We start from the raw sequence: 20,604 nt of genomic DNA, 5'->3' as shown, positions 1-20,604 counted from the left end.
CTTTTGATTCCCATATTGTACAAACAAATTCTAGGGTCACCCCTGGTCCACCTTTATGGCGATATCTCGAAATGCCGTCCACCTATGGAACTAAGGATTACTCCCTTTTAAAATACTCACTAACATCTTTCGTTTGATACCCATATCGTACAAACGCATTCTAGAGTCACACCTGGTCCACCTTTATGGCGATATCTCGAAACGGCGTCCACCTGTGGAACTAAGCATCACTTCCTTTTAAAATACTCATTAACACCTTTCTTTTGATATCCATATTGTACAAACAAATTCTAGGGTCACCCCTGGTCCACCTTTATGGCGATATCTCGAAACGGCGTCCACCTATGGAACTAAGGATTACTCCTTTTTAAAATACTCATTAACACCTTTCTTTTGATACCCATATTGTACAAACAAATTCTAGGGTCACCCCTGGTCCACCTTTGTGGCGATATCTCGAAACGGCGGCCACCTATGGAACTAAGGATTACTCCCTTTTAAAATACTCATTAACACCTTTCATTTGATACCCATATCTTACAAACGCATTCTAGAGTCAACCCTGATCCACCTTTATGGCTATATCCCTAAATGGCGTCCACCTATAGAACTATGGCCCACTCCCTCATAAAATACTCTTTAACACCTTTCATTTGATACACATGTCATACAAACACATTCCAGGGTTTCCCTCGGTTCATTTTCCTACATGGTTATTTTCCATTATGTTGTCACCATAGCTCTCAACTGAGTATATAATGTTCGGTTACACCCGAACTTAACCTTCCTTACTTGTTTTTTTATTCGCTTTAGTCTCCATAAAGATTGCCGCAGGCGACAATTTGGAATAAAAAATCGCGCGATATTAATTCGAAATTTGCATTTCTTGTTATGACACGAGATATTTACTAGCATTAATTTCCAAAATATTGGAAAAAGCGCTTCTTTTAAACTTTGAAAATTAAATCGAAAAAATATCTTAAAATAGTTTCATATTATGAATAGAAAACTTGGAATTAAAATCGCAATTTTTCATTCACGCTAGTTACTTTGACACTATTACAAGTCACCGTCATGTCACTTAAAATTATATAAGATTGGTTTACACGCGAATTACGTTCTTTATGCTATTCTGCGTCATAAGTATTTTGAACTTAACAAAAAAGTGCTATAAAGTTTACGTATGAGAAAGGGAATTATTTGCATAGCGTTGACGTTTTATGGTTTCGTAAGATTTAAACGTAGGGTAAATAGTTTTCCTTCCGCTACGAAGTTTATACTAGGTTCAAACACACACCAAATTGGCAATTTATACTATTTGGGCAATTTATTACGCAATTTGTCATATAATAAATTGTAATAATAAATTGCCAATTTAAAAAAAATTGGGTAATAAATTGTTTCAAACTGCAAATGCAACATTGTAAAGTGTGTTTATTGAGTATATTTTAACGTCAGTTACGCATGGCTGAACTATGTGGTTGGCTCATCTCATCAGCTGATTTTATGTCTTTCATTTCACTGGAGTAGGGATTGTCAAAAGAAGATGGCAAACTCAAAATGAAACCAAAACATTGAACACATTTTCTTACAACACACAAAAATTTCAAAGTTTTATGTTTTCATTCCATTTCATTCGCCTAATAATGTGCGTGTTCATTTTGACAGTCTGAACAAAGGTATGTTCTTGCTGTAGAGATGAGCCAACCAGCTATCAAATTACTATTGTGTAAGCTAAATCGAGTTGTATGAACAGCACTCAATTCAAATCGAAATTTCCTCAATTTATTTTTCTGTTTGAACATAGTATTAAAGATAACATTTCTAACGACAATTTCAAATTGGTTTAGAGAAAATTTTCACACCCATGTTATATACACTGATTTTAGTAAAGCATCTTATAAAGTATGCCATTATTTACTTGATATATCTGACATGCTTGGCTTTGAACCAAGTCTCACCCTTTGGGTTCCCACCTTTCCCTGGGGGAGGACACAAAGAGTAATCTTTAAAATATGGTCGGCTTATTTTCAATACACTCTGTCAGCAAAGCCACTTTTTCAGGAGAGCAAAAAAACCGTTTTGGCAACTTTATTGAAATTTGCTTATAACAATAGGTGATGAAAAGTTCCGTTGTGTATCAAAGCAGTTTTTTGTTCTAAGCTCAGCTTTATTTAGTTTTAAAATTAATACAGATATTTTGCTATTTGAATAAAAATTACTTTTATATATATATGTTATAAAATAACTCCGTCCTCTTCGCAAATACTAGAAGCTTCCTAGGACTTAAGCCACTTGCTGCTTCTAGATATGGCAGCTGTATCACTCCTAATAGCTGGAGTCTTAGCCTGGCTAGTGCAGGGCACGAGCACAGAACGTGCTCGATCGTTTCCTCCTCCAACCCGCACTTCCTACACCTGCTATCACTGACCAAGCCTAATTTAAAGGCATGTGACGCGAGAAGGCAGTGTCCGGCAGAATACCCGTCATGAGTATACAGTCCTCTCTTTTTAATGATAGAAGCAACTGTGTTAGTCTCAGGTTGTAAGACCTACACATAATCTTCGACACTTTACAGCCCCGCGCTTGAACCCACGCCTTTCCTGCTTGGTCGATCATGTGCACCTCTCGCCTTCGCTTAATCTTGCCCAATCTAATTGGGACGTCTACGGAGCAAACTTCAAGGGATGCGCGCTTTTTAGCTAATTCGTCCGCTTTTTCATTCCCATCTATTCCCATATGCCCTGGGACCTAATAGAGATGTATGCTTCTCCCTGTCCCGATTCTCTCCAGAGACTGCTTACACTCTAACACGCATTTAGATGCTGTGATATGCGAGATTATTTCCTTAATAGCTGCCTGACTGTCAATATAAAAGTTAACACGGTTGCAGCTTAATCTATTCTCTTCCAGGGTTTCTACTGCTTTGGTTACGGCTAATATTTCCGCTTGGAAAACGCTACAGTAATCCGGCAGCCTGTAGGATCTGCTTATTTCCGGATCAGCGCAGTATACCGCCGACCCTACTCCTTCCACTATTTTGGAACCATCGGTGTACACATGTATCGCCTCGTCCGCCATTTGCGCACCCTTGCGCCAACCGTCCACCTCTATTGTGGCCTTAAGATCTCCCTCGAAGCGCAGATAGGGAATCATGTAGTCTGTTCGTCTTGTGACTGATGACGCTATACTACTATGGCCATATGGTCGGCGCTCAAGCTGCCCCGAAGCACCGAGCCTGGTTGCGTTCGTTAACGCTTTGTTCTTTGCTACCAGGTCTACAGGTGGGATGTGCAAAATGGCATACAGTGCAGCCGTCGGGGTTGTTTTCAGGGCTCCGGTAATGCTAAGCATCGATAGTCTGCATACCCCCTCTAATTTTTTGAGGTATGTTGTTTTTTGTGTGGCTTTCCACCAAACAAGACCTCCATAGTATAGAATAGGGCTTACAATCGTTGTAAAAACCCAATAAGAAAGAGAGGGCGATAGGCCCCACGTACACCCCAGCATTCTTTTACATGCATAGAGTGCCGTTGAGGCCTTCTTGACCCTCTCCTCCACGTTGAGCTTCCATGACAGCTTACTGTCTAGGATATTCCTAGATATTTTGTGCAAGGTTTCTCCTGTAAGGTCACCGCTCCTAACTTAGGCCTGGTCCAATTTGGAACCTTGTACCTCTTTGTAAACAAGACCATATCTGTCTTCTCCGCATTGACTTTCATCCCGACATTAGATGCCCCGGTATGAATATCCCGAAGCGCCCGATCCATCAAAGAACTAATCGTTGGAAGGCATTTTCCACTTATGAAAATTGCAACGTCATCTGCGTAAGCCGTAAGTTTTACGGGTCCCTCATCGAATTGCCTGAGCAGTTGGTTGATGACCAGCATCCACAGCAGAGGTGATAGCACCCCTCCCTGCGGCGTGCCCCTGTCCACTGATTTCGTTGCCTCGTACAATCCCCATTGTGATGTAATCTTTCTGCAATTTAACATGCAGTCGATCCATCTGATTAAGGCAGGATGTACTTTAATGTAATTAAGACCATCCATAATCGCCCATTTTGCAACATTATTGAAAGCCCCGGCAATGTCCAAGAAGACTCCTAGTGCATACTCCTTATATTCCAGGGATTTCTCTATGCTTATTACCACCCTATGCAATGCGGTGTCTACCGACTTGCCTTTGGTGTACGCATGCTGTGTTGTGGAGGGCAACTTTTTATCCACGTTGGACTTTATGTACACATCTATCAGCCTCTCAAAGGTTTTGAGCAGAAATGATGTTAAGCTAATGGGTCTATAGTCTTTGGGATACACGTGACCGATCTTCCCCGCCTTTGGTAGAAAAGCTACACGAGCAGTTCTCCAAGAGTGCGGTACATGATACAGTCTTATGCACCCATAAAAAAAATAAATAAATAAATATGCACCCATCGAATATTATTTTAAGCCATTCCACGACCGCCCTACTTGAGACTTGTAGCATGGCCGGGAATATACCATGGAATGGACCAGGCTCAATAAAAATATTTTTCAACCTTTATAATACTGGTATACGGAAGTTTATGTATTCCTGGGCCCTTTTTCAGCATTGCACCCTAACGTTATCCGATTAAAACTGTAATACCTGTGAATAAGTGTACGACTCTTCATTCCCAAAAAAGATCGATTGAATCGATTATAAATCGAATCGAAATCCAGCTCTACCCAAGTCGGCTTTGCAGCATGCCAGAACCAGGGACAGGTGACCGGAAACCAACTCATTTTTACTTTTTTAATATGATTTGAAACTTCAACTTTCGTCGCAGCACGATCTTGACATTAGCACATCGAACAAACACAAAGTACATGCAATTTATATTTATGTTTGTACGCATGTCATCATGATGCCATCTTGTATACTTCCGCCGTGTCTTAAACTTAAAACTAACAAGTAAGGAAGTCTAATTTCTGGTGAAACCGAACATTACATACCCAGCTGTACACGATTTGCGGAAAATGGGGTCGTCCACCCCAGGCAGAGATCCGCTATACCTGGGGTAATGGCAAAATTAAAACTGGGTTTGGCCTGCTTACCAGAAGGCTCCGTTAGCGACTAGGCTATTTGAGGGGGCCCCCAGCCAGGCTGAACATCGGCACGGCAACGCATAACACCACCGGTCCGGCCCCCACTTTGAGACCACGTTCAAGAGCCCCTGCCATATGCCAGAGCTATTAAGGAGCTAAGGCACTGATGGCACTGATTCCTGAACTTAGCTAGCACTCCCCTAGCGGGGTTACTGTAGTGACTATTACCAGCCGGCACCATTTAGGAGGGTTCAGCCCAAGGATTTTCGCCAGCCAGAGGCAGACTAAGAGGTAAAACTTCTTAAGAGTCATGCAGATAGACTAAATTTACGTCTGCCGGGTTCTGAAATCTCGACGTTCGGTATGAAAGCAAAGCATTTAGTAAATTTTGGGCTTCTGTCTGATAAAAAAACCTCTTTTCTGAAAAATCAGTTTTATGGAGGATATATGCTATAGTAGTCCAATCCGCTCGGTGAGTTCATTTAGCCATTTACGTCTGCCCGTCCGTCCGTCTGTCTGTCTGTTTGAACGCAAACTAGTCCCTCAATTTTTGAGATATCTCGATGAAATATGGTGAGCTGGTATATTTGGGTGACCAATTAATCATTTGTCGGAACTGACCAGATCGGACCACTATAGCATATATCCCCCATACAACCGATTTTGCGAATAATAGGGTTTTTGTCATTTATTTCTCTTTTTAACTGCTAGAAGGCTGAAGCTTCACAGAATGCTTACATATAAAGCATACATTTTCTTTTTAAAAGATGTGTTAGATCGGTCATACATACATATAATATATATCTGATCCAACCTATTGTTCAGATAGGAGGTTTAATGTAATTCCTTCCTCATTTTAAGAGCTAGAAGCTTGAAGTTTCCCAGGACGTTTACAATAAGGCATACATTGTTAAGATCGGTCGTATATATAGTATATATCTCATACAACTGATTGTTCAGATTATATGAATCTTTTAAAATTCAACACATTGTTGTTTAGCTCCATTCATTAAAGATATGGCACAGCCGAAGACAGTCCCGTCCTTACTTTTTTTACTAACATAGAAAGAAATATAAAGTAAGACCACGTCACCAGTTTGAACTTTTTATAAATGTAATAGACATACAAAAAGTTTTTCAGTCGTTTGAACACTGGCAAGATACCCAGTAAGACAAGCATTTTCTCGTGGTCTTTTTACAATGGCACTTATCAAGTCTTTCGGGGGAGTTTTCTCAAGGCATTTAGTTTGCAATGTTGGGGATATTGAGAAAAAGTATACCATAAAATCTGCACTGTGCGGCACAATGCGAAAAAGTGTACCCTAAAGTCCGTGGTGTGTGGCTGGATGCCCTTGTTGTAAGCGCAAGGGCGTGATACTTCTCAAGGTCTTTAGTTTGATACGTGTCGCTGGACGCCACTTCCAATAACAGGCCAATGTAGAAAGGGCATATAATGCGTATAGACGGGGATTGCCCTGCTATATCGGATATCAGAATTCTCATGCCTAACGGCAGATCTGCAGGCTTACAGGTTCCTGAATATCCTATATTGATTATTTTTATGCTCAGTTGAGAAAAGCTTTCAGAGTATACAATTTTTGTCTCCATAATGGTAGCTTCTGATGGCTATAACTTTTCGAGATAGATCAGTTATGAGCACACATATACATTTAAAAAATGTTAATGTGGTAAAACCTTCGCCATACCTGAAAACATTTGAATTCTTAATACCGAAATGTTTTTGGATTTTAAATAACGACTTTAGCTTTAGCATATATTTGATACCTATTCAGTCTCTAAGTTCGAAATAAGAAGAACAAAAGCAATCCTAGGTGGACACATAAACAATCTAGCGACTAATGCAGCAGCAACAACTTACTTTATGGCTTAGACGCTGGTTAGGTTAGTTCAAGCTGGCCGGTCAATAAAGACCTCCCTTAGACTAAAAGTGTCCATAGTGTTACCAGAATTTGTTTGACGACCAAACGCAAAAACCTCTTCCTACATCTGCTTTTACTGACTAGGCCTAACTTATATGCTTAGTATGCCAATCGTGAGCCATAAGTGCTATCTCATTAGAGATATGAGTCTAACGTCATAGGATTTACACATGATATTGGAAATTTTGAGGCCCATCTTTCAGTGCACGCTTTTCCTGCTTGTTTTTATGAGGAGGGTCGAAGAAATTATTTTTGGGGCAAGCGACATTTTTTTTTGCTTGTAATCGAGCTTTTTTAGTGTCTTTCGAGGCTGTATGCATAGATTGGATTAAGGACAACACAGGGCTTAATGCTTGAAAATAAAATCTTGAAATTATATACATAAACTAACTAATATGTATTTTTAGTTTTACTAGCTTATTTCCAAGTAAAGTATAGTTATACTTCCATTTGCCTATTTTCTTCAATTTGTCTCTACATATTTTGTGAATCTTAATTCTTGCTCTTATTCTCCCCCTTCCCTTTTTTCTTCAACTTTTTTCAATTTATCTCTTCCCTTTCTTTGTAACTTAACTCTTGCTCTTACTCTCACTGTTCTGTTCTTTCTAGGACAATTGAAAATTTGGAGTTAATGTGAAAGGTTAAAATTTATCCGAAGTATCCATAATCGATAGAAAATAAAAATCTCGCTTGTTGCTCAGTCAAATACCCATATACCGTGAATTGCCTAAAAATATGCATTTATGACAAAATATTGAACACTATCCCATAGTACGCCATTGAAAAACACTATAAATAAACCAAAATAGCCAATACTTTAGTCAGTCTGAATTTGCTTGAACAGCAGCGACATGAAATTGTTGATATCTTTGTCGCTCCTACTATGCATTGCCTCGGCGTTTGAAATTCCAGGACGTAGAAATACACAACGTGAACGCTTAGGGTCTATGGTGCAAAAGGCAGTTGCAAGTCCACGTATAACAAATGGCCAAACGGCTGCTGCTAATCAGTTTCCTTATCAGGCTGGTTTGTCGTTATTTAATGGTGAAATTTCTCACTTTTGTGGTGGATCTCTAATAAGCAATGAATGGGTGCTGACGGCTGCTCATTGTACTTTAACGTAAGTTTTGAATTATATGTCTGTACTTTATGTTTTAGGGTGTGACACAATTAATTTAATCACTCAATAACGTACTGTCGATACGCAATCAGATCTAGTCAATCCTTTTAATTTCAGGGCAATGAATGTGACCGTATACTTAGGCAGCATCACTCGCTTAGATCCCATTGTACGCCTGGAGGTTGACAAAAGTAATATTAAAGTTCATCGCGAATTCGAAATGGAAACTGCTAGAAATGATATAGCTTTGATCAAAATTCCAGCTGTAAAATATTCAGCTGCCATTCAATCGGTGTCTCTACCAAAACGTGCTTCACGGTATCCCACTTACGTCAATAAAGTTGTAGAGGCTTCTGGATGGGGTCTTACCTCTGATACAGCCACATCGAATTCACCTGTTTTAGAGTTTGCCAATTTAAAAGTGATCTCGAACGAAGTATGTGCTGAAGAATATGGTTCATCTATTATCGATTCCGGAAAAATTTGTACTGCCACTGTCAATCGTACTGGAGTTTGTGGTGGTGATTCTGGTGGCCCATTGGTGTTGGCATATTCAAAGCTTCAAATTGGTATTATATCTATTTATTCAAACAAAGGATGTGAAAGTGATGCACCAGCTGCATATACTCGTGTTACTTCCTACTTGGATTGGATTCTAGCAAATACGGGGCTTAGGCTTTAAATAATAGAAAGTTCTTGTATTGACCTCAAAATTATTAATTATAATTATAAATTATAAAAAAGAATTAATCTGACAGGGTTGAGCCATCACAGCACCCTTGCATATATATCTTTGCCTTCTCGGTATAACCGAAAATGTAACGTTTTTCTCGAAATTTAAGTACGTAGTACATAATGTGGACGTCGATTAGATCGTTTTATATTTTAATGGTATCAGTCGTAATTTTTATGAAAAGTATGTGTCCAAACGTATTTGTTCATACGATGAGTCAATGCAAGTCTGGATCACTAAAGAACTAAAGTCGTTGCATAACAAAAAGTCATGTTACTTCAAATTATATAAGATGACTGGTTTACATTCGGATTACGTTCGAATTGCGTCATAAGTATTTTGAACTTAATAAAAAGTGCTATAAAGTTTACTTCTGTAAAATGAGAAAGAAAATTATTTGCAACGCGCTTTATGGATTGTAAGCTATAAGCGTAGGATAAAGGGTTTCCCTTACGCTATGAAGTTTAAAGATAACATTTCTTACTAATCCGTTTAGCCTGCATTCAACTGTATTCAAGTAACTAAATCTCTGTTCCACATTTATGTTCTGAAGATCTTTTGTTGCAACTAAGTGGTGGAGAATGTAAATCTGGCTTAGAATTACAATGACAAAGTCCATAGTACGGGCATTCCATGGAAAATCGTTAATTTTCCACGATATTCGACCTGTTCTCCTTATTAATTTTCAATGCTAATATATTTTGAATGTGTACTTAAGTAGAAGAATTTAAAATTAGTATCAGCTTGAAAAAAATCACATTAAAAAAAACAATTAAGGAAGGCTAAGTTCGGGTGTAACCGAACATTACATACTCAGTTGAGAGCTATGGAGACAAAATAAGGGAAAATCATTTCGTAGTAAAATGAACCTAGGGTAACCCTGGAATGTGTTTGTATGACATGTGTATCAAATGGAAGGTATTAAAGAGTATTTAAAGAGGGAGTGGGCCATAGTTCTACAGATGGATGCCATTTAGGGATATCGCCATAATGGGGTACCAGGGCTGACTCTAGAATTTGTTTGTACGATATGGGTATCAAATGAAAGGTGATAATGAGTATTTTAAAAGGGAGTGGGCCTTAAATCTATAGGTGGACGCCTTTTCGAGATATCGCCATAAACGTGGACCAGGGGTGACTTTAGAATGCGTTTGTACAATATGGGTATCAAACGAAAGGGTCTGATGGGTATTTTAAAACGGAGTGGGCCCTAGTTCTATGCGTGGACGCCTTTTCGGGATATCGCCATAAAGGTGGACCAGGGCTGACTCTAGAATTTGTTTGTACGATATGGGTATCAAATGAAAGGTGATAATGAGTATTTTAAAAGGGAGTGGGCCTTAAATCTATAGGTGGACGCCTTTTCGAGATATCGCCATAAACGTGGACCAGGGGTGACTCTAGAATGCGTTTGTACAATATGGGTATCAAACAAAAGGGTCTGATGGGTATTTTAAAACGGAGTGGGCCCTAGTTCTATGCGTGGACGCCTTTTCGGGATATCGCCATAAAGGTGGACCATAGCTGACTCTAGAATTTGTTTGTACGATATGGGTATCAAATTAAAGGTATTAATGAGGGTTTTAAAAGGGAGTGGTGGTAGTTGTATATGTGAAGGCGTTTTCGAGATATCGACCAAAATGTGGACCAGGGTGACCCAGAACATCATCTGTCGGGTACCGCTAATTTATTTATATATGTAACACCACAAAGAGTTATCCTTCCAAGATTCCAAGTGCTTTTGATTTCGCCCTGCAAAACTTTTTCATTTTCTTCTACTTAATATGGTAGGTGTCACACCCATTTTACAAAGTTTTTTCTAAAGTTTTATTTTGCGTCAATAGAGCAATCCAATTACCATATTTCATCCCTTTTTTCGTATTCGGTATATTATTATGGCATTTTTTTAATTTTTAGTAATTTTCGATATCGAAAAAGTGGGTGTGGTCATAGTTGGATTTCGACCATTTTTTACACCAATATAAAGTGAGTTCAGATAAGTACGTGAACTGAGCTTAGTAAAGATATATCGATTTTTGCTCAAGTTATCGTGTTAATGGCCGAGCGGAAGGACAGACGGTGGACTGTGTATAAAAACTGGTCGTGGCTTCAACCGATTTCGCCCTTTTTGACAGAAAACAGTTATCGTCCTAGAATCTAAGCCTCTACCAAATTTCACAAGGATTGGTAATGTTTTGTTCGACATATGGCATTAAAATTAAATGAAAAAGGGCGGAGTCACGTACATTTTGAAAATTTCTTTTATTTTCGTATTTTGTTGCACCATATCATTACTGTAGTTGAATTTTGACATAATTTACTTATATACTGTAAAGATATTAACTTTTCTTTTAAAATTTTACTTTAAAAAAGTTTTTTTTAAAAAGTGGGCGTGGTCGTTCTCCGATTTTGCAAATTTTTATTAAGCATACATACAGTAATAAGAGTAACGTTCCTGCCAAATTTCATCATGATATCTTCAACGACTGCCACATTAAAGCTTGTAAAACTTCTAAATTAAAAAAAAAAAAAAAATAAAAATAAAATCTTCTAAATTACCTTCTTTTAAAAGTGAACGGTGCCACGCCCATTGCCCAAAACTTTACTATTTTTCTATTCTGCGACATAAGTTCAATTCACCTACCAAGTTTCATGGCTTTATCCGTATTTGGTAATGAATTATCGCACTTTTTCGATTTTTCGAAATTTTCGATATCGAAAAAGTGGGCGTGGTTATAGTCCGATATCATTTTAAATAGCGATCTGAGATGAGTGCCCTGGAACCTACGTACCAAATTTCATCAAGATACCTCAAAAATTACTCAAGTTATCGTGGTAACGGACGGACGGACGGATGGACATGGCTCAATCGAATTTTTTTTCGATACTGATGATTTTGATATACCTGTACAACCAACCGTTATCCAATCAAAGTTAATATACTCTGTGAGCTCTGCTCAACTGAGTATAAAAATGGTACAGAAAATTTAATTGAAAAATCAAATAGTTCTCAATAACTCCTTACCCACCTTTTTATTATACCTTCATATTAACAAGCTGAAAAAATGAACACTTTATTTCTGTGTAGACTAAACCTGTTCCTGGAATATGTATGTGAATATAAGTAAACTGGGGTAAATTTCCAGAAGAGAATTTAGGCCTAGTTTCTCTTCTAATTTACGTCGTGCTCCTTTTAATTTTTCCTACATATTGGTGGAAATGGTCCTTATTGTGGTTTTAGGCCGAATCCGAACGACATTTGCGAGATAGATGCATTTTCAGTTAGACATTTTTTATAGTTGAAATACACTCGAAATCACAGCCGAGGGGCGACTCCGCTTACAAAAAGTTTTGTAATTGAGAAAACTAGTTTCTGAATTTTTGAAGTTGCTTTGCCTGGGGCTTGAACCCAGGATTTTTGGATGAGGTGGATCACGCTACGATATATATTGTAGGGAAAATTGAAATTTGAAAAGTGCACATAAATACTTTGAAAAAGTTTTTCTTTAGTTAAGACCTCAAAATGAAAAAAGTGTGTACGATTTGTTCCGTACCAACCGTGGAATGCTAGCAATTATTGTGAAGAGCGGGTTTACTATTATCAACATAGCTAGGTGCTATAGCGCTGCCTTTACTTAAGAAGACGTAGATTACTTCCCTATAGAATCTGAGCACTCCCTGAACATTAGTTACCAGATCGCCCTTTTCGTTCTGGCAGAATTTTGATCCGGGTTTGAAGCCTTCCGTTTTAGGCTGAATTTTGGATAATATTTAAAATTTTTTTCTATACTCTGTGCCGTATTTTTCGATCGGGTGACAACCATGCAGCTTTATGGATTTTTATATGTTTAAACTTTGAGCTGGATATGAAAATATTTCTATGTGTATTTTTCATTTTTATATAGAAAGTAGGCGTGGCAACCGATTTTGTGATTTTTTTCTAGGGCAAATGTCTTATGAAGAGTAAAGATCGTTATAAATAATATCATATCTTCAGCCGTTTTTGAAGAAGATGCAAAGATTTTCGCATGGCCTCAGTAGTCGTAGTCGATAGTCAAATAGAGTATTTAAGACAACCTTATGAAGTTGATCATATAAGATTTTAGCAGTGTAGCCTTATATATAACGGAAGTGTCTCGTAAAGTATTGAACTGTCACAGAAATACATTTTATTTTCAAATAGTATTTTTTTAACGGGAGTATTAGTCGTCATCAGAAAAAGTAGTGTGATGAATTTCATTAAAATAGATTTTTTTAAATGAGAGTTAATACAAAAAAAAAAAACATGTGATGATGATCCCACGGACAAATAGGCTGACTATGCCAACATAAACTTTTTTTCGGTTGAGACTATCGATTTTCTTGGTTGCCATAAGTAGGATATAAAACAAATCGCTAGGCGCTACCACCGATTAAGTCGATAGTGACTATCGAAAAAATCGCATTTTTTTTCGAGAGCTCGGACTCTGGTGATATTTCTGTTGTAGCTGAAAAATTTTAGATGGCAAACCACTGCCCATCAAACACGCCCAAAAAAAATGTTTAGGATATGCCTGGTTTCATTGGGCCACTTTAGGGTAGTATGCTGCCATAACGTCCAAATATTGCTATTATTATATCTGTAAATGCTAACCGTTCCAGAATATATTGATTTGCACTGTAATATCCAAGCATCCATTTTTTTCTTTATAATATTAACGTTGGCAATCCAAACAGTGATATCATAAAAAAACGTTATGAAAGTTTTTCATATTTGAAAAACACTATAAAAACTTCAAAGCTGGCTTTCTCTAAAACAGTGTTAATTTCATCCCCAAAAACTGCTGAAAAAACAATTTTTTAAACAGAATTTAGATTACCTTATATATGAAATTCTCGTGACACAGTGTTTGTGGTTGAACCCCTTCGAAACGGCCGATTCTAATGAAATTTTGTGACCATGTTGAGTGGGTTTGAGAATCGGATCTTATCTATTTTTCATACCCCAAAATAGTAAGTGGGGTCCCCCCAATTTTTTTTCTATACACAACATTTTTTTTTATGAAACAGTTTTCAAAAATACACAAAATTCTGGGACAGGGACTGGAAGTGGCAATAAGGGACGGCGAAGAATTAAAAGAACTATAGAGAAGAAAAACAAAGGAAGGAGAAAGGGCTGTGAAAGTAATAGAATCAAACGAAGATAAGTATAGATAGAGCGGGAGAGGGAGAAGGAGAAGGAAGGGGAGCTTGAGACAAAAAAAGCGATGGAATGGACGGAGAGGGAGAAAGAGAAGCAGGGAGGGGAGTGAATAAATATATTGCGAAATGTTAAGCTGCCTTATGTGGAGGAAAACACCCCACTCAGATTGAGTTATGACTAAGATAACGGTACAAAACATACTTTTCGGTTGGTATATGAGTGGTTCAGAAATGGAATTGCGACATGTATGCTATGGCCAGGTCAATATCCTGACCTCAACCCGATTCAGAAATTGCAGAGTGACCTTAGGAGAATATTGCCTTCTTTTTCATTTCACAAAAACCGGGTTATTTTGGCATTAGACGAAGGTTTGGGATGGGATAGCTCTCCATTGGAAACATGCCAAAAATTATTTTAAGTCATGTCCAGTTGAATGAGCAAAGTTATATTAAACATGGAGGAGATACCAGTGATTAAGAAAACAGTGGAATAAGGAATTATAATTCAATGGTATTCTTTGATTTCTAAGAAAAGTTTCATACACCTATTATTTTGACCAAGGAAATTTTTTTATTATGATACAGTTTTCTTGTAAATGGATGAATTGTAATCATTTACATATATTTAGTATAAGTAACTAAAGTTATTAATATCACCACACAAAATTTGTTTTCGATAGAGCACCACACAGCCTTGGTTTTGTCCATAAGTGTATATACGACCGGTCTCTACAATTTTTACAGAAAATGGTATGTCCCATATATAAAAGCATCTGGTAAATTTTGAGAGTCTGTGTGATAAATTCAGGAAGATATTACAAAAAACCTCTTTTCTGAAAAATACGGATATATGGACTATATATGCTGTTGTGTTCTTATCCGCTCGGTTCCGTCAAATGTCTGATCGGACACAAATACATACCCATTTCAAAAAGATATCTCAAAAATTGAGGGACAAGTTTGCGTTCAAACAGACAGACGGGCATTGCTAAATCAACTTAGATCGTCATCCTGATCATTTCGGTATACTTATTGGTGGACCCATCTCTTCTTGAAATTTGTGACAAATTAAAAATACAATTTCGTGAAAGGTATGATAATAAAGTTTAAGCTCATTCGGCCGGGATTTGAACTTAGGACGCTCGGTGTGAAAGGTATATAACGCTATCACCACACCACTGCTACTTGCTGCTCTCATCTACGCCTAGTCATTATAACTAATACAAATAAGTTTTGATATTTCTCCGAAAAGTGTTAACACTGCACTAAATTTTTTTGTGTGCATAAATGTACATGTATACGTTATGATAATATTTGTCTGCTAAATTCAAACCTGCCATAAATATTTACAAAAAGCCTTTAGAGGTAGTTTTAATAATAGATCTTAACAAATTGACGCAGAATTGAAATACAACACTTTTATAAATTTTATTATTTGTTTAAGGCAAATTTGTACAAGATACCATTGTCTAATTTTCAGCTGTGCTTAAATAAATATTTTCCCGAGTTCTAGTGACTGTTATTAGTTGTTAAAATTTTGTATACATTGCAAGTTTCATGAGTTAAGATCTTATAAATCGTATATTTGAAACTACACTGTCTCCCATATACGTATTACTCCTATATTGCTAATAGATATGCTCGCAATGTGTTTTGAATTCGAAATCAAAACGAGATAGCCTATACAAATTTTTGAGCTTGTAATAGTATACATGAATATTTTTAAAGTATTAAACAGTTAGAAAAGTCAGACCATTACAGGAGCGGTTCAAGCACATATGGGCCCAAAAACACAATAAAATAGAAATGCAAACTTGTGACTTTGTAGCTGAAATTTTGTTTCATTCTTCCGATTTTAAGAGAAAACCTGTAAAATCAGTTTTTACTATTATGGAACAGATTATATTAGTTGCAAACCAGTACTAAAATCATATACAGATGGTTTTTTTACCTTTGAAATGATCTCATTTAAATGAAACTATTTAGTTATATTTGATAACAATTTCATTAATAATAAGGCATATTGTTTACATATACACGGAAATGTATTTACATTATTGTTGGGCAATTAAAATTAATTTTGTTAATTTTTTTTGCATATATGCTTTATCTTCGGTTTGCTTTGTACTTTCGTAAAAAAGGGGTGTGTCCATATATATATTTATAACGTACCTGCAAAGTTGGCATCGGTGACCATTTAAAAAGTCATTGCTGAAAAAGGTTTCAACTTTAACGTTATCTTCCATAAAATGGTTGAATCATTAAATACAATTTAATATTAATTAGTTTTATCAAACTTTTGTACGTTTTGTCTTATAACTTTTTCTCTTTGTAAACATAGACTTATAACATCGCTGGCGGAATAAATGGGTCCTGATTTTTAAAGCCAATAACCTAGGCATTTCACGGCCAATAAGTTGTTCTCTGAAAGTTAAGCATTTTAATTTGTGGTATAACTTCCAGGATACAAAACCGGCTATATAACGTACGACCTCGTCCACATAAGGAGAAAGTTGCCACAATGTTTCAACTTATGCATAGTCAAATTCACCCGTCGCACAGTGATTCGTGTAGAACAAGCTAGCTGGACAAAATTATTTTCTGATATTTTCAGTTTCATATGTAGTCATTTATTACAAGTATAATATTTTTTCAGCCATATGTGCCTTTTTTCTTATTTTTTCCTAAAATTTTACTTCTTTTTACTTTACTTTACTACTTACTGATCAAGGAAAAAGTTATAGCGTAAGTTTTCTATTATAATTATGTTACCATTCAATATCGTCACTGTCATTCGATGAGTCACTTGTGGAATAGTCATGAGCATCATTACTGTGAAAGCTTGAAACAACTGGGCTATTTATTGACTCCTCAACACTATCGGAGGAGAGTAAATGTAAGACTTCTGAAGTCAGGCTTTAAAGTTTTTCTTGGGTATCTCCCTTAAGCTGTTAACTAAGGGATCCGATGTTATATGTAACATATTCATAAGATCTCTATTCGTGGCTAAACGCGACTGCTTTTGTGTGTCATCATCCCTGAATCGTTTCAAATCTTTGTTACGAGCTTCTTGTGCTAATTTTATAATATCAGTACTATGCACTGAGATTTTATGAACTGTAGCAGGTATACAAAACCACGGATAGAGATCTGTGTATAGTTTTTCGTCTCACTCGCAAATATCTCAAACCTTTGGATATTGATATTATACCCAGATGCTAAGGCGCGAAGGAGAGTATCGAATCTTTTGATGAGCGTTACATCCAATTCCGTAATCTCAGGACTACGAGCAGTGTTGCCGTCATTGGTATTGCCGAAACCTGGTTTTCGTTTATCTACTATCAATCCAAGTTCACTTTTAAATTTATTCTGGATTTCTTTGGAACGTTGCTTAACACTCTCTTTATCTGCCTCATTCCTAAGTTGCCATTTTTTTACTTTGAGGCAATAACTTATGTGAAGCAAGCATTCAAAACATCTTATCCAGGCATGGAGAATAGACAAGTCAAAACCAAGATTATCTCGGTTAGGCATAAAAACCCGTGTCTCATCATTCATATATTTTGCAGTGGCACCACAAATATAACACTTTTGTGCGGAAGAAGTTTCAGTCAAAGCATTGCAAACTTTTCCGTCAATCATTGTTAGGAGCATGTTGTGATTTACAGAGACCTCGCATTTTTCGAGAAAGTACTTTGTTGGCAACAAAGCATTTAGCTCCTCTAAAACTTTGTTCGTTTCAGAACCAATAAAATCTTTTGTTTCCTTAGAGAAAATTAATTTAATTGGACGACAATACATCGTAGAAGAAGGTCGAGGATTCTGCCAAACAATGTTACCCTTTTCGTCCTGTAACTGAAGAGGAACGAGAGAAAATATAAACAAAAACTAATCAGTGTCAGCACTGCATGTGAATTTTTGCTTATATGTACTATGACCAGAACTTCCATCGCAATCCCACTTGCTGATTAAAGTAAATGACACAGATGTAGGTGTTGGTTTGTTACCTACAATTTCTTGAATTTCTTAATTTGCTAAAATTAAACGTTCAAGGGTTTTATCTAATACGGCTTGAACTTTAATTGCAGCACTTGTTTCACCCACATCAATCTCATTTGGGTAGCATTCTGCCTTAGCTTTTCTTAAACTATAAATTGATGGATAAACCTTATGGCCTGCTTTGATACTCCACTTCCGAGTTGTTTTGTACCTATTAGTCGTCGACTTGCTGTCTACGTAGTGTGCCAAAGCTTCTACACTGCTCAAGCATCTTGTACCTTGCTCACATGTTACCTTGTTCGTCGTTTTTTGTTTGGTTTTTTGTGAACTTTTTGTAATATTAGCAATATTCCTGTTGCCGGACATCCGCGTTGATACTTCCGCCACATAAACTAACTCATCAGCACTTCTGGATTGCAGTAGGTCGTTCACTCGACGACGTTTGGTTTTTTGACTGGAAAGCAGAAAGTGCTTCTGTGGTCTTCCGGGTCCTGGGTTACATGAAGATGAAGCTGGTTGAATCCATCGTAATTGTATACTTAAAATTTGTTCCCGAAAGCCACTCTGAGTTTTTATTACAAAATCGCTCCCGATGTCTTCCAGAGCTGTTCCATTTCTCATAGATGTTGGACGAATATTTTGAAATATGTTGACTTAAATTTCTTAACGAATGCTCAGCTACTTCTCTTAAATCAGCCTTAAGTAAAATACAACTCAATTCTTTCGAATATTTCAACCAAATTTCAAAAAACCCCATTCTTCGTATGGTTAATACTAAATCTACAAAAAACTGATACATGACAATGATACCACTATGAAATGGTACCGAAATTTGACTTAAGGTTTTAACAAAAATTAAAATAGTCCAATTATAGATCACCCTTAAAAAAGCTAGAAAGACTAGTGAAACGTCGGGTTGAAAGATGAAATAAATTGTTTTATTTGCATCTAACGCCAAATGGTTAAAATAGCCTAACAAAAATCCTAGTTAATACTATTAATAAATTGACCGAAAAATTATATACTTAATAAAAAAATATATAGCAGGATTTATGAAGGTTGGATTAAATTTTTGGTCCATAGCTGAAATTGGCTAATGAACTACATCGTACACATGGTTTCATTTGTTGGTGCACCATCAAAAGTAATGGAATACACCCGAGCTCCGCAGCTATGCAATGCATAATGTGCTTCGATCATTAGAGAAGCCTGCTCCTCGCCACGTAGAGAACGTATTAAAAAATATCCAATTTGTATCTTCGAATTGGAGTTAAATGAAACGGCCATTATTACGAAGGCGCTGTTTGCGATGGGAATGAAGTCATTTTCTTCACTTTCTTGAATTATAGCCATATCTATTCCGCCTCAATTATACGTCTTTTGCTCCCTAACAGCCATTTAATCAATTACGACATTCACCAATACGTGCTGTTTGTCTTTTGTCCTCGAGGAAATTCTCTAAAGCCTGTTTTGTAAAACCAGGTGAGCCATCAATAGTTTGAAACCACCTCCTTAATGTAGATAGGATCGGGTAGCTTATTTTTCCAAGTTTCACGTACATACTTATAAGCTGAACATTATGTAACCGAATATCGTTACCAGTTCTTTTATCCGCGATTCTGGCCCAAGTGGTTACGCTGTCATTAGGGAAAAACCCACCAGTGTCTGTGGAGAAATTTGAAAGGTAGTTTTCTTCGCTTTCACGGTTGCCACTTTGGTCCATCTGGGCCAAAAATGGTCCCCTCCAACCCCATTTGGCCCGCTGGTCCCTTTTCTTCAATTTTGGTCCTTTTAGGCAGTAGCCACGATTGGTACTTTTCTTTCTTTTTCATTCAGGTAAAAATTCACAATATTGCCCAAAAATTCGCCACACTTTCGTTAGCCGCCATATAATTTTGATGGAACTCTCACCATAAAAAAGTGCTCAGTCAATAAAACGTACCAGAGCAATAACATTTCACCTAGGATATAATTTATGCCGGGCATTAAAAAGAAAAGTGTTGGCAAACACATTGTCGTTAATTATTGATGAAATAACCGACTAATCAAAAAAACCTCTTGTTTTATAATAATATTAATAACGGCTAGATATTTCGATCGGTTATACAATACTATGTAAAATATATGAAAATAAAAATTGCTTCTCGCCTAGCATAGCTTATAGCGAGCACTCTGCCGTTAGCCTAACACGTTCAAACCTTATACAGAGAAATTCTATGCATTACTTCTCGTTTGGCACGTTGATATTTAAATCTTTCTCACCCAGCTCAATGAGTTCAAGGAATTCCAGGAATATTGTGGTGTTAAGCCACGCAAGCTAATTAAAAACTAAGTATCTTGGCACAAGAAATATTTTAACTCAAAGACAGAAGGAAGCAAATGCAAAAGAGATTTGATTTCGGAAAATATGTTTTGTATAAAATTATTCCCGAAGGTGCTAGCAGAACCCCTGAGGCCTAGGATCAAAACTCGCACTTACTGAATCTAAGCTCTGATATGAAGTTTAAACGTTAAGGGAAAAAGTAAGCACCTATAAAAATAGCACTAACAAAATTGCATAGT

General features: G+C 36.9%; 1 protein-coding gene across 1 annotated transcript; it reads left to right on the top strand.

Moving 5' to 3' along the window:
- Positions 1 to 7,731: 7,731 nt before the first annotated feature.
- On the top strand, positions 7,732 to 9,232 carry LOC137252806 (collagenase-like). Its single transcript, XM_067788886.1, has 2 exons — positions 7,732 to 8,129; positions 8,247 to 9,232. The coding sequence occupies exons 1-2, from the start codon at positions 7,861 to 7,863 to the stop codon at positions 8,809 to 8,811; spliced, it is 834 nt and encodes a 277-aa protein (XP_067644987.1). The 5' UTR covers positions 7,732 to 7,860; the 3' UTR covers positions 8,812 to 9,232.
- Positions 9,233 to 20,604: the final 11,372 nt, after the last annotated feature.

Source organism: Eurosta solidaginis, chromosome 5, assembly GCF_040869045.1.
Source record: "Eurosta solidaginis isolate ZX-2024a chromosome 5, ASM4086904v1, whole genome shotgun sequence".
NCBI lineage: Eukaryota > Metazoa > Arthropoda > Insecta > Diptera > Tephritidae > Eurosta > Eurosta solidaginis.
This window is presented reverse-complemented; position numbering and strand designations above follow the sequence as displayed.

What these genes read in the sequence shown, in the direction of transcription:
- LOC137252806 (XM_067788886.1), top strand. Translation starts at nt 7,861, where the DNA reads ATGAAATTGTTGATATCTTTGTCGCTCCTACTATGCATTGCCTCGGCG. An exon ending in GCTGCTCATTGTACTTTAAC is followed by an intron (nt 8,130 to 8,246) that starts GTAAGTTTTGAA and finishes TTTTAATTTCAG; the next exon opens with GGCAATGAATGTGACCGTAT.